This window comes from Brachypodium distachyon, chromosome 3 (assembly GCF_000005505.3).
Source record: "Brachypodium distachyon strain Bd21 chromosome 3, Brachypodium_distachyon_v3.0, whole genome shotgun sequence".
NCBI classification, from domain to species: domain Eukaryota; kingdom Viridiplantae; phylum Streptophyta; class Magnoliopsida; order Poales; family Poaceae; genus Brachypodium; species Brachypodium distachyon.
This window is the reverse complement of record NC_016133.3, coordinates 41,111,134-41,121,918: the sequence shown is the minus strand read 5'-3', so window position 1 is coordinate 41,121,918 and position 10,785 is coordinate 41,111,134. Positions and strand designations below refer to the sequence as shown.

Genomic DNA, 10,785 nt, shown 5'->3' with positions numbered 1-10,785 from the left:
CTCTTCTCCTGCTGCTTTGGGGCATTTGGAAGAGCCGGAATCGTCGCTGTTTGATGCTGTCCCCCATTCGGATGCCGCCCTCGTACGGCTCCTCCGTGACCTTGCCGCTCTATTGTGCTGCCGCTCCCCCTGCGCCTCCGCTAGTTCTGCCCTCACCTCTTGGTGTGGTACCATGTGCTCTCGCCTTGTCTCTCCCGTGTGATCTTCCCCCTGTACTTATTCCCTGCCTATGTACAGTTCCTTTTTGTATGCCCCTTGGGCTTGATAATAATAGAGGTTTGGTTCAGGTGGGGGGCGTCCCCACCCCCACCGTTGACGTTTAAATTTTTTTAAAAAAATTCGTGAAAGCTAGTAATGGGAAATTCACGTCGTGAAATAGTCTAATACCCAGAACATTTTTCCTGTATGGTAAAATTTTGTTCACTAGCGATTTCCTGTATGTGTAGTTCCTGAAATCTGAAATACTGAAACCGTGCGTGGCATTATCAAAAGTCTAGACTTACGAGATATACTCACTTCCTCCCAAAATAAGTGAGTGGAGACGGAGTGAGTATATAAACTTCTGTTTTTGTAAAGGATTTGTTCTTTCGATTCAAACATCGTACTCTCCCCGTCTCGAAATAAGTGACTAAACATGTTACTCTATCCCTTTTGCTTGAAAAAAAAAGCCAGAGTATATGCTTTGGATCATCTGACTTGACTCTGAAAAAAAAAACATTACAGCAAGAAAGAGAAAAAACGAGACAAGGAAATACAAATTATGTCCAGCAATAGTGGGCTTAGATCGGCTACCCAACAAGACGGGCCCATGAGCCCAACAACTCCGCGTCCATCCCACTCGCGAGGTCATCAAAAACCTACCCGCGGCAGCGTCTCCTTCCCACTCCCATCCGCGCCGCCGCCCCTCCTCCTTGCTCAAGGTATCTCCCATTCTCCTAGCTTCTCTCTCGTTTCGTATCCCCAGATTAATCCGTGCGGTCGTCGCCCTCTTTCCACCGCCGTACACTTTTACTAGTTCGTCCGTTTGTTTGTTGAGTTCTGGTTGTTTTTGATCCGAGGATAAGCAGCTGTTGAATCGTAGAAGAGGATACTCCCTTGCCTTCTTCGGTAGGAAGCTATTTTGCTCGGTAGGTCATTTGTTTGCTGCGATGGAACCGTAGGGAAACGCATCGTTAGCTGTTCCGTGATCTGGGTGTGTCTATTACCTCAAGCGCAAGGTAGTTTCTGTTGCGATTGTGACTAACTGTCTGCTACGCGTGGGATCTTGCACAAGTACTTGGGCGCCGAATACAGATTTACCGTTGTAGTTTTGCGGTGCCCTAATCGTATCTGTGCAAGATGGACATGGGTACGCAGTTTGCAGCAGTGACTTCAGTGTGTTTCTGCTGCCAGTACCTTACCCAATAACACTCTACCTTTGTGGTCATAATCCAGCTGGACAACTGATCACAGCCTGTTGATGGTTTGTTTTATATTATGTTCGCCTGAATTAGAATTCAGAGCACAAGTACTGAGGCACGGTAACCGTTCTGGTTGCGCAGTAGCCAATTATTTATTGTGCAAGAGAATCATGGGAACCCGCTTTGCAGCAGAGATTTGACTCAAACTTTCTCCTGCCAGTAGTCGCCCGATATTACCCCATTCCAGTCCTGTGAGAGATGTACATCAGTGTTTTATGTTTTATGTTTTATGTTTGTGCTTAAGGTGGTTAATGATTAGTGATAGGAACTAACCACTGCCGATCCTTTTAGTTTTTGAAGTTAATTTGTATCAGAGCACAAGTACTGAGGCTCGGTATCCGTTCTGGGTGCGCAGTAGCCAATATTTGTTCTGCAAGAGGAACATGGGAACCCGCTTTGCAGCAGAGATTTAACTCAACTTTTTGCTGCCAGTAGTCGCCCGATATCACGTAATGCAGTCCTGACCGGGGATAATGGTTTAGAATGAGTTGTGACAATGACTTGGCTTTGTTTGTTACTACGCTTCCCAAGTACCCGCAAAAAAAGAGGAGTATTCTTTTCATCTATTTGAGCACAGGTTCCCAGGTGCTATGTTCTTTGTGATTAGATGGTAGGCTAAACTACAACATGCAAAATGGAACTGGCCATCTGCTTTGCAGCATAAACTGTTTTGTGTTTCTGCTGCCTTTAAAGATCCTATATTAGCATTTCAAGTTTGTTGTTAGAAGTTCTTGATTCCTCTGATGTGCTCATGTTGTTTGTGCTTTTGTGTTCACTTCTTGCTCCAACGTCTTAGAATTTCTCATGTTTGTTCTGATTCCATTTTTCTTGTGGACTCTATGCAGGAACTTCTGAAGGTGTTCTAAGGCTGCCAAGATGGTTCTGAAGTAAGCTTTGTGCTCAAGTTCTTGCAATGTGTTATTATCTTTACCAATTAACACCTCCTCTGTACTTAGTTTGGTAGTGATGGTAGTGCGCGTACTGTTTTATCATGGTTGTCTTTAATATTGAAGCGATTGTTTCATTTGTTTTGCAGGACTGAGCTTTGCCGTTTTAGCGGCCAGAAGATTTACCCAGGGAAGGGTATCAGGTTCATTCGTGCGGATTCGCAGGTAACCTTCTGTTCTTATGTTGAAGGTCATCAATATCTATCATGTAAGCTTGTCGTAATTAATTCAGATTTTTTACTCTTGCAGGTTTTCCTTTTTGCCAACTCAAAATGCAAGCGCTACTTCCACAACCGCCTGAAGCCTGCAAAGCTTACCTGGACAGCTATGTACAGGAAGCAGCACAAGAAGGTGCCACTTTTTGATTGCTATGTTCTTAGTTCATACACAAAACATTCTCCAACCTGCAGTTACTGTCTTATCCTTTTGAGAGGCATTTATTGTGGTGTAATTCCACCAATATAAGTTTATAAGTTTGCCCTACACAATAAGAAATCGACCATGTGTTCCTACTTTTAAAACTTGTAAGAGGTGATATTTGCATACAATGCTTCTGCTAGCATGCTTGTATCTACTTCCGTCTAAATGTCTACCAAATACATTCACCCCTCCAGTAATCGTGCTGGGCCCCATGATGTGTAGTTTCTACAGTTAGCTACAGCAATGGGTTTTAATGTGTTTTTGTTGCTGATTCATTTTTTGATGTCTCGTGTGAATGCAGGACATCCATGCTGAGGCTGCGAAGAAGAGGCGTCGCACCACCAAGAAGCCATACTCCCGGTCGATTGTTGGTGCCACACTGGAAGTCATCCAGAAGAAGAGGGCTGAGAAGCCTGAAGTCCGTGATGCTGCTAGAGAAGCTGCTCTTCGGTACATTTTCTTCTTTTTCACATGGCTATTGCTATCTATATTATTGTTTGCTTTTCTACCCTGTTGCCCTTAATTCCAACCAATGTCTTTGACATGTTGACGTGTGCAGTGAGATCAAGGAGCGTATCAAGAAAACCAAGGATGAGAAGAAGGCTAAGAAGGCAGAGGTGACCAAATCCCAGAAGTCACAAATCAAGGGTGCTGCACAGAAGGGTCCTAAAGGCCCAAAGCTTGGCGGTGGCGGCGGGAAGCGTTGAATGTTCCCTGCACCATAGAGATAAACTTGTGCTGCCTAGCCTTGTTTCTGATCCTATCACCTTTGTCTAGTTACCCTGCGGTGTTGAATTAAAACCTTTTCTGCGAGTTCAAGTGTCTAACGTTTCAGATTTTTTTGATGAGTTCATTTATTTTGATGAGTTCATTTTGGTCTGTCTAGACATCAGGCCCCTGTTTTGGTCTTCCAAACCAGTCGCCTGGTTTTTGCAACCAAACCAGACGCCTGTTTTGAAAGTCCAGACGAGCGCCGCATCTCCCCACCCTAGGGACTTTTGTTTACTGCGCTGCGAAGTAGTACAAAGACATGGGCTGCGCTTTTGTGTTGTGTCAGGTGTTCGTTCTCGGGGTGTTTTCATATTCCTTTGGTCACCAGCAGACAACACATGTACGCCTGGCCCAGCAAAGGAAAGGAAGTAACACTCCAGTTCATGATTCAGTACTTCCCATACAAAGGCAAACCCTAATCATCCATACAGCTCTGCATTCTCGGAACAAAAGAAAACAACTGCTACCTCCTCTCATATCAAGTGACTTTCTATTACATGTATCTAGACGTAAGGGAGTATAAAGTAAGCATGCATGCGCATTCGATTTGATCATCCTTTCGTGTAGTCTGACTTTATTATCACCCAAATGGAGCCACGAAATCCTACCGGAAGCAAAGTGGTGAAAAAAGTTTGGCGAGTAGAGTAAAGGACGTCATGGGAGTGAAAAAGGCTATAGGAAGACAAGAAGTAGTGCGTTTGGTGGGAAATAATGCCTTCCTACGCTACAAAAACGCGAGTAAAATTTGGAAACAGACTTCTGAATTTTTTTTATAAACAAATCAAGATCCGGGGATTCTCATGTTCAAGGGTAGCATCTTCGAGGCTTCTGTTGATTATGATTAGTAGTGTTACTAAGGTTAGTTCAGAGATTAAACTTAAACTTTTTAAAACGTACTCCATAATGGAAGAGAAGTGAAAGACCCGACAAGTGAAAGATAGATTGTGAGTTTTCACTCTAGAAGACGCATGAAAAGATGATCCAGGACACCAAAATCTTGCACTCTAGTAGTGTCCTCCGGGATTGGCCGTCCCAAGACAAGCCACCAAAACTCATAGCGAGCGAGAGCAAAAGCGATCCAACCTTTCCCCGTTTCATGGCCTGCAGGGTTACGTTGCATCCAAAGCAGAGCTAGAAAAAAGGGTAATGATACAAGTTCCCTCATAGAAAAGTGGGCTACTAATCCGCTAACGATGGGCCCCAAAGCCAGTTTGTTTATCGGGCCACGATCGCCCTGCTCTGTGTTGTTCCATCCAGGAAAGCCTTTGCAGAATGCAGATGCAGGCACTAATAATTCCGTCCACTCGATTCTGTCTCTCAAAGGCATCTCCTGGCTAATTCAGGTTATTGTGTGCCGCTGCGATTAAACTTTATGTCATCCTGTCGCTCTCTAAGAAAGGGATGATATGTCATAATGTCATATGATAAGGTGGATGATAATTCTTGCTGCAACTTTTGTTTTGTCAAAATCGTTGAAAACACAGCATTGCAGGGGTATGGGCATGGAGATGAGATCAAGCAATGAGCTGGGTGTGGAGGACCCAGCGGCAGGCAGATCAGAGCTTTTGCCAACGGATTCTCCATTTCATGTCGCCTCCAGAGCTTACACTCGGTCTGCTCCTCGGCAGCAGAAATTAGAGAAATAATTCAAAGCCAGTTTAGATGGACCATCCATGCCCCATGCCTCCATGTGGTACATATCACCCTTGCCATACTTCCGTGCACTTTCCGTTTAATCTGGAAACTAGTAAGTATATCATTTTTTCCTTTGGAAATCAATCAAGTAATACCAAGAATATTTTGTGGAGCAAATAATAATGGCGTGCTGTTATTGGCTCCCTCGAATGATAGTGATCTCTTATTTTGAGGGAGAAGCTACATGTGTGTCATTAAGGATAATGATTCGTTTCTATATCTAGCACCAAGAATAGAACTTTGCAATCACAAACCACAAATCAAGACTGAATCAAAGGGAAGGAAATGTACTCTAGCACATGCAATTGCAAAGCAAAGGGGAGCTCGCTCGCTCTCACGTGTTCCCCCGCCGGGGGTCACGTGATACCGTTTCCTTTTAATTCTCCCGGGAACTCCTCCTTCCTAAATCCCCGCCCGTTGGCCCTCCTCCTCCGCAAACCCCTCGAGATTCCCAGTAACCACAACCCAGTACCTGAGTCAATTCTAGTGCTTCGATATAGCGCCTCCGTTGAGATTTGACAAGCCCGGCTCCGCGGCGATCTTTTCCGTTCAAGTCCCTGGAAGAGTCGGGCTTCCGCGGCCACGCCCTTCCTCTTCCTCCCCTGCCTCGCCCTCTCCCCCGGCTCCCGCAGGCCGGAGTTAAACCCTAATGCTGCTGCCGCCGGAGGAGGCCTGAGGTCGCGGGAGATGGGTGGCGTGACGTCCTCGGTGGCCGCCAAGTTCGCCTTCTTCCCGCCCGACCCGCCGTCGTACGGCGTGGTGGACGAGGAGGAGCCGCCTCAGCCTGGGGCGGCAGCGGTGGCGGCAGGGAGTAGTGCTGCTGCGGCGGCGGCGGTGTCTACGAGGGTGGCGATGACGGGGGTCCCGTGGAGGGAGGGGGTGGAGGCGCGGCGGGTCCGGACGCGGCGGGGCACGGATATCATCGCCATGTATGTGCGCTGCCCCAAGGCGAGGCTCACCGTGCTCTACTCCCACGGCAATGCTGCCGACCTTGGCAAGATGTATGAGCTCTTCATCGAGTTCAGCGCTCGCCTCCACGTCAACGTCATGGGGTAAGTGTTCGTGTTCGTGCAATCAACTAATCACTGAGACCATTTATCTTCGTTTTGATTTGGTTGAGCGAGCAAGATTGCTGCTTTGGTGACTGGATCATGTGAGAATATGGTCGGGTTCTGTGTGCAATCCCTATGGGCGGGTCTGTCTTTAATTGGGGAAATTGCCTAAACAGGTGCTGCCTCTGGAATTATGCAAAATAAAGATTGTTTGTTGGATCTGATTTTCCCCCATCTATAGAAGGTTTTATGTTAGATTGTTGAATTTAGCATGTTGGTGGCTATAGAAAGTGAATTTTGATGGAAGTAATTACAACCAGTTTATTAAACATTACAAAATTAATAAGGATATTCACCCATTTTTGTCGTATTTGATTTCGGGTTTGATGTGAAGTTATAAGATATAGCTCCTCTGGAAAAGATCCTTCTTTACTTTATTGAAGCTGGTTCTTCATCAACTATTTATTTGCGAAAGAGCACTAAGTTTTCACAGTTCACTCGAATTTTATTGAAAATATCCACTGGGAGATTATAAAAAGAAACTTGACCAACAAGCACTATCACTTGTGGCACCTTTTGATTAGAATAAACAAACCATGAGCATACCTCGCGGAAGTCAGGCCTCGAACGCACGCTGGCTGGGCACGCACTCGTGCCTCTAGCCAGCTGAGCGACGCTCAGTTATCGTCATTGGAGATTCTATGCTGAGGAAAATTTGCATTACTTGTAGTACCTACAACAGAAAATTTTGCTTTCAGCGAGCTTTCCGATTATAATGTACCTGATTACTAGAATGATGTTGCCACACCCTTGCAGAAACTGGTTTGCACTTTGTCATATGGATTTAAATTTAAATTATCAATTTAGCCATGTCAACAGTAATTAAACTTGCATTGGTTTGAATTACTAGAGCTAATCCTGATTCCTGATCAGTATATATCTGCATATCTTCAGCATCATGTTCGTAATCTGTATGGTGTTTCAGTTTCGCTACACCTTTGCCCGTAATTGAGCAGCTAGTGTGCCCTCTTGCTCCTACTCAATAAATTTAATTTGGGTTTGGACAGTCTGCCAGGCTGATCTCACACTCAACAAGGAAGCCAAGTACTTGCTTGACCTTAGGCTGCGTACCCTCAACTAATTGATAACAATGTAAGACAAATTGTCCGATAGAGTTGATGTGCAGTCAGCAAGATCTGTTCATTTTTTTATCGGATTAAGGATCACAAGAATTGAAGTCTTTAATTTCACTGGCTAATGTTTACAGCATATAAAAAACTATTGTTGGGTGCATAAATTTTGAACAGATGTTTGAAGACCATTAGACCAATAACCATTCATGTGTTCTTGTTTTTTTTAGCTTGTCTTGTTGACAAGTGAATTTGGTGTGTCCTTTATGTGAATAGTCTAATCATTTTGTAAAGATCTTTGCCAATTTGAAAATTTCGGTCTGCTAGTTAAGCCATTCACATAATGATCCAGCACTATTAGCTTACGTTCTCAATGCCTTGGCATGACTTGTATTAATTCTCTATTTGGTAACATTGATCATTGATGTACTCAATATCTCATTTCACAGACTAGAATAATTTCCTCAATCTTCGCAGGTACGATTATTCTGGTTATGGACGGTCATCAGGCAAGGTAAATACTTTCTGCTCCATCTTGAAACTTGAAACCACTGCACAATCATGTTGCTCACGCTAGACAGATAGAAACCATTTAATAGCCACTGGCATAAAATAATAATTTAATAGCTTATTGTTACTCCCGCAAGGAGTAATTTGATTTGACCTTCCCCTGTTATGGGATAGCCCACAAATGTGATCCCACTTGAGTGGTCAAATTGTTTTTCTGACACTTTGTTCCAATTGTTTATCTCAAGGTTGGGAAAAGGAACTCCGTTAAGACAATCTTTCTGTTGCTTTCCATTTTCAGGCAGGTGAAGCTAATACCTTCGCTGACATAGAGGCTGCATACAAATGCCTTGTGGAGGTTTATGGGACTAGGGGAGAAGACATTGTTCTTTATGGCCAGTCTGTCGGTAGTGGCCCCACTGTCGATTTAGCTTCTCGCTTGCATCATATAAGAGCTGTTGTTCTCCATAGCCCCATACTGTCTGGCCTGCGGGTCATGTATTCTGTGAAGAAAACATACTGGTTTGACATATATAAGGTTTGCTTCACTGACTGAACCATCAAGAGATACTGAAAGGCTTCCCATGCTTTGCCTACACTAACCAAACACTTGTTTGTTGCAGAACATTGAGAAAATTCCCCTTGTTAAACGCCCCGTTTTGGTGATTCATGTATGTTTGGAGTGTATATGTGTCCATGCGTTGTAGTCACATGCCCCTTGGTCAATCCTTTCATAGCTTCAGATAATTAAACTGTTAACCTTCTTTACTTGCTTCTCAGGGCACAAATGATGATGTTGTAGATTGTTCCCACGGAAAGAGGCTATGGGAGCTGAGCCAACAGAAGTATGAACCTCTGTGGATTGAGGGAGGTGATCACTGTAACTTGGAGACCTTCCCAGTCTACATAAGGCATCTGAAGAAGTTCCTGTCGGCTATAGAAAAGTTGCCTGCTGGAAAAGAAGCAGCAGCCGAGAGTGAGAACTTGCCAGCTGAAAACGAAACACCATCCGATAGCGTCGCTCTTTCCGAGGCTCCTTGGACGACCTCACAGAGGTTAGAGCCATCGAGGAAGAGCTCGAGGCATGAGCAGCCTCCTAGGCTAAGCACTGAAAATGTAGATAAACACCGGCGTAGCACAGGCATCAGAGAAAAGGCAAGATCCAGCACAGAAAAGAAAGAGAGAAGGAGGAGAAGCGTCGACACATTTGACAGGATGAGGGATGAAAACGAGCAGCCAGACAAACCAAGGAAAAGCATCGACAGGTTGGTCCTCTCACTTTGTTTCCTCTCTGGCACACTTTTCATTCAATCTGCCGAAACTATATAACGATCATTTTCCGAGGTAAAAAAAAGTTGTGTGATTTAGCATCACTTTTGTATTGACACTGTCGTTAATCTTTGGCAGGCTTGGCGAGATGATTAGATCGATGGGGCTGTGCAATGTTGATTGCTTCAAGGAGCCTCCTCGAAAGACCGAGCCTTGCCGAGGTCAGTAGTGGATTTTGAGATGTAGTTATAGTCTCTTTTCTTTCTCTTCCCAAGGTCAGATATCGGTCAACAATGGTTTGTGTGCTCTTGGTGATGGAAATCGTAAAAAATATTCAGGAACAGCAAAAGAGAAATATAGTGCAGCTCCTTGATTCGAGCTTTATTCCTTCTCTCTTGTATATACTACCCTTGGCTTTCTTGAAGTATACCACTTTTTTTCTGCCACCTTTCCTGTCATCTGGCAAATGTCAGTTGAAGCAGATCCTCTATGAGGGCAAATCTCTGCATTTTTCCATCAATATCCAAGGGTCCAGATAAACTGGTATATGATGCTTAGCGGCATTGATTTAGGACCTTGGATGGCGTTGGTATATATTGGCCAGTAATCTGATTTTTTTTTCCGCAAAGGGGAGTTCAATCTATTCTGCAATCAGTAACAAAGTTCTCTGAGAGGACTCCTCGTGGCCCAGTTTGAACCATGATCATACGGGCCATGCAAAGATATCGTTTTGTGCTGTTCGTGCATAAGAGACAGGCCTGGGCGTAATCACTACTGGCGAGGTCAAGTTGTCCTTGAGAGTGTATCCTAGGAACATGTGGCTTGTTTCGAACCCATGATTTTTAATTGTCTCAGAAAGTGTATTTCTGATGGAAATCTTGCAAAATTTTCTCCATAAATTTGAACTAAACATCTCTCAACAGGTTGGTGAATCATGGTTTCATTAGTTTGTCCGAAAGGAAGGAATTTCTCCGTTAACAGTTGGGCCCTTGGACTCGCATGATTCTGAAAATGCAAAGAAAAGAAGAAGAAAAAAGAAGCTTACAATTCCTTCTTGAATCACATATAATTTGAACCAATATTTGATTGGTCGATATGAATTTTTTCCAGGTCTTCTTGGCCAATGATTTTTTTTCCTTTGACTAGTGCAATGCCTGCGTGTAGGTACAAATTAAGAAAGACCACACTAAATCAAAACATCCATACCCACTCTCGCCTCAATGTTTGTGCCAAATCTAACATATGCATGGCAGTAAAAAATGGGCGAAGCGCTGCCACACATCTTTGTAAGAGTAAATAAATACGAAGTAGAGTACAAATGTAGAAATAGCCCCTAGGAGAAAAACAAATCCTACAATGCTACAAATCAAGTAACCTGCGCAGATTTTATTTCGAAAGATGACAATCCTGCTGAAAATCCTTTTTAAGGCGAAGAGAAAATAGTTCCTGTAACGTGACAGAGTGGAGATGCAAAACTTGTAAAATAGTACTCCATCCAGCTGAAATTACTTGTCACTCACAAGTAATATGGATG

General features: G+C 44.0%; 2 protein-coding genes across 2 annotated transcripts; both read left to right on the top strand.

Moving 5' to 3' along the window:
• Nucleotides 1-868: 868 nt before the first annotated feature.
• LOC100825634 (60S ribosomal protein L24) lies at nt 869-3,698 on the top strand. The gene is made up of 6 exons (XM_003574630.4): nt 869-920; nt 2,306-2,347; nt 2,497-2,572; nt 2,657-2,758; nt 3,129-3,277; nt 3,387-3,698. The coding sequence occupies exons 2-6, from the start codon at nt 2,337-2,339 to the stop codon at nt 3,532-3,534; spliced, it is 486 nt and encodes a 161-aa protein (XP_003574678.1). The 5' UTR covers nt 869-920; nt 2,306-2,336; the 3' UTR covers nt 3,535-3,698.
• Nucleotides 3,699-5,595: 1,897 nt separating this feature from the next.
• Nucleotides 5,596-9,697, top strand: LOC100825329 (alpha/beta hydrolase domain-containing protein 17A). The gene is made up of 6 exons (XM_003574629.4): nt 5,596-6,345; nt 7,953-7,989; nt 8,284-8,520; nt 8,606-8,653; nt 8,763-9,247; nt 9,390-9,697. The coding sequence occupies exons 1-6, from the start codon at nt 5,981-5,983 to the stop codon at nt 9,478-9,480; spliced, it is 1,263 nt and encodes a 420-aa protein (XP_003574677.1). The 5' UTR covers nt 5,596-5,980; the 3' UTR covers nt 9,481-9,697.
• The last annotated feature ends 1,088 nt before the right edge of the window (nt 9,698-10,785 follow it).

Excerpts from the sequence above, each read along its gene's own strand:
- LOC100825634 (XM_003574630.4), top strand. Across the intron at positions 2,573-2,656 it reads TCATTCGTGCGGATTCGCAG|GTTTTCCTTTTTGCCAACTC; the intron begins GTAACCTTCTGT and ends TTACTCTTGCAG. Across the intron at positions 3,278-3,386 it reads GCTAGAGAAGCTGCTCTTCG|TGAGATCAAGGAGCGTATCA; the intron begins GTACATTTTCTT and ends TGACGTGTGCAG.
- LOC100825329 (XM_003574629.4), top strand. The coding sequence starts at position 5,981 with ATGGGTGGCGTGACGTCCTCGGTGGCCGCCAAGTTCGCCTTCTTCCCG. Across the intron at positions 8,654-8,762 it reads GCCCCGTTTTGGTGATTCAT|GGCACAAATGATGATGTTGT; the intron begins GTATGTTTGGAG and ends CTTGCTTCTCAG. Across the intron at positions 9,248-9,389 it reads CCAAGGAAAAGCATCGACAG|GCTTGGCGAGATGATTAGAT; the intron begins GTTGGTCCTCTC and ends AATCTTTGGCAG.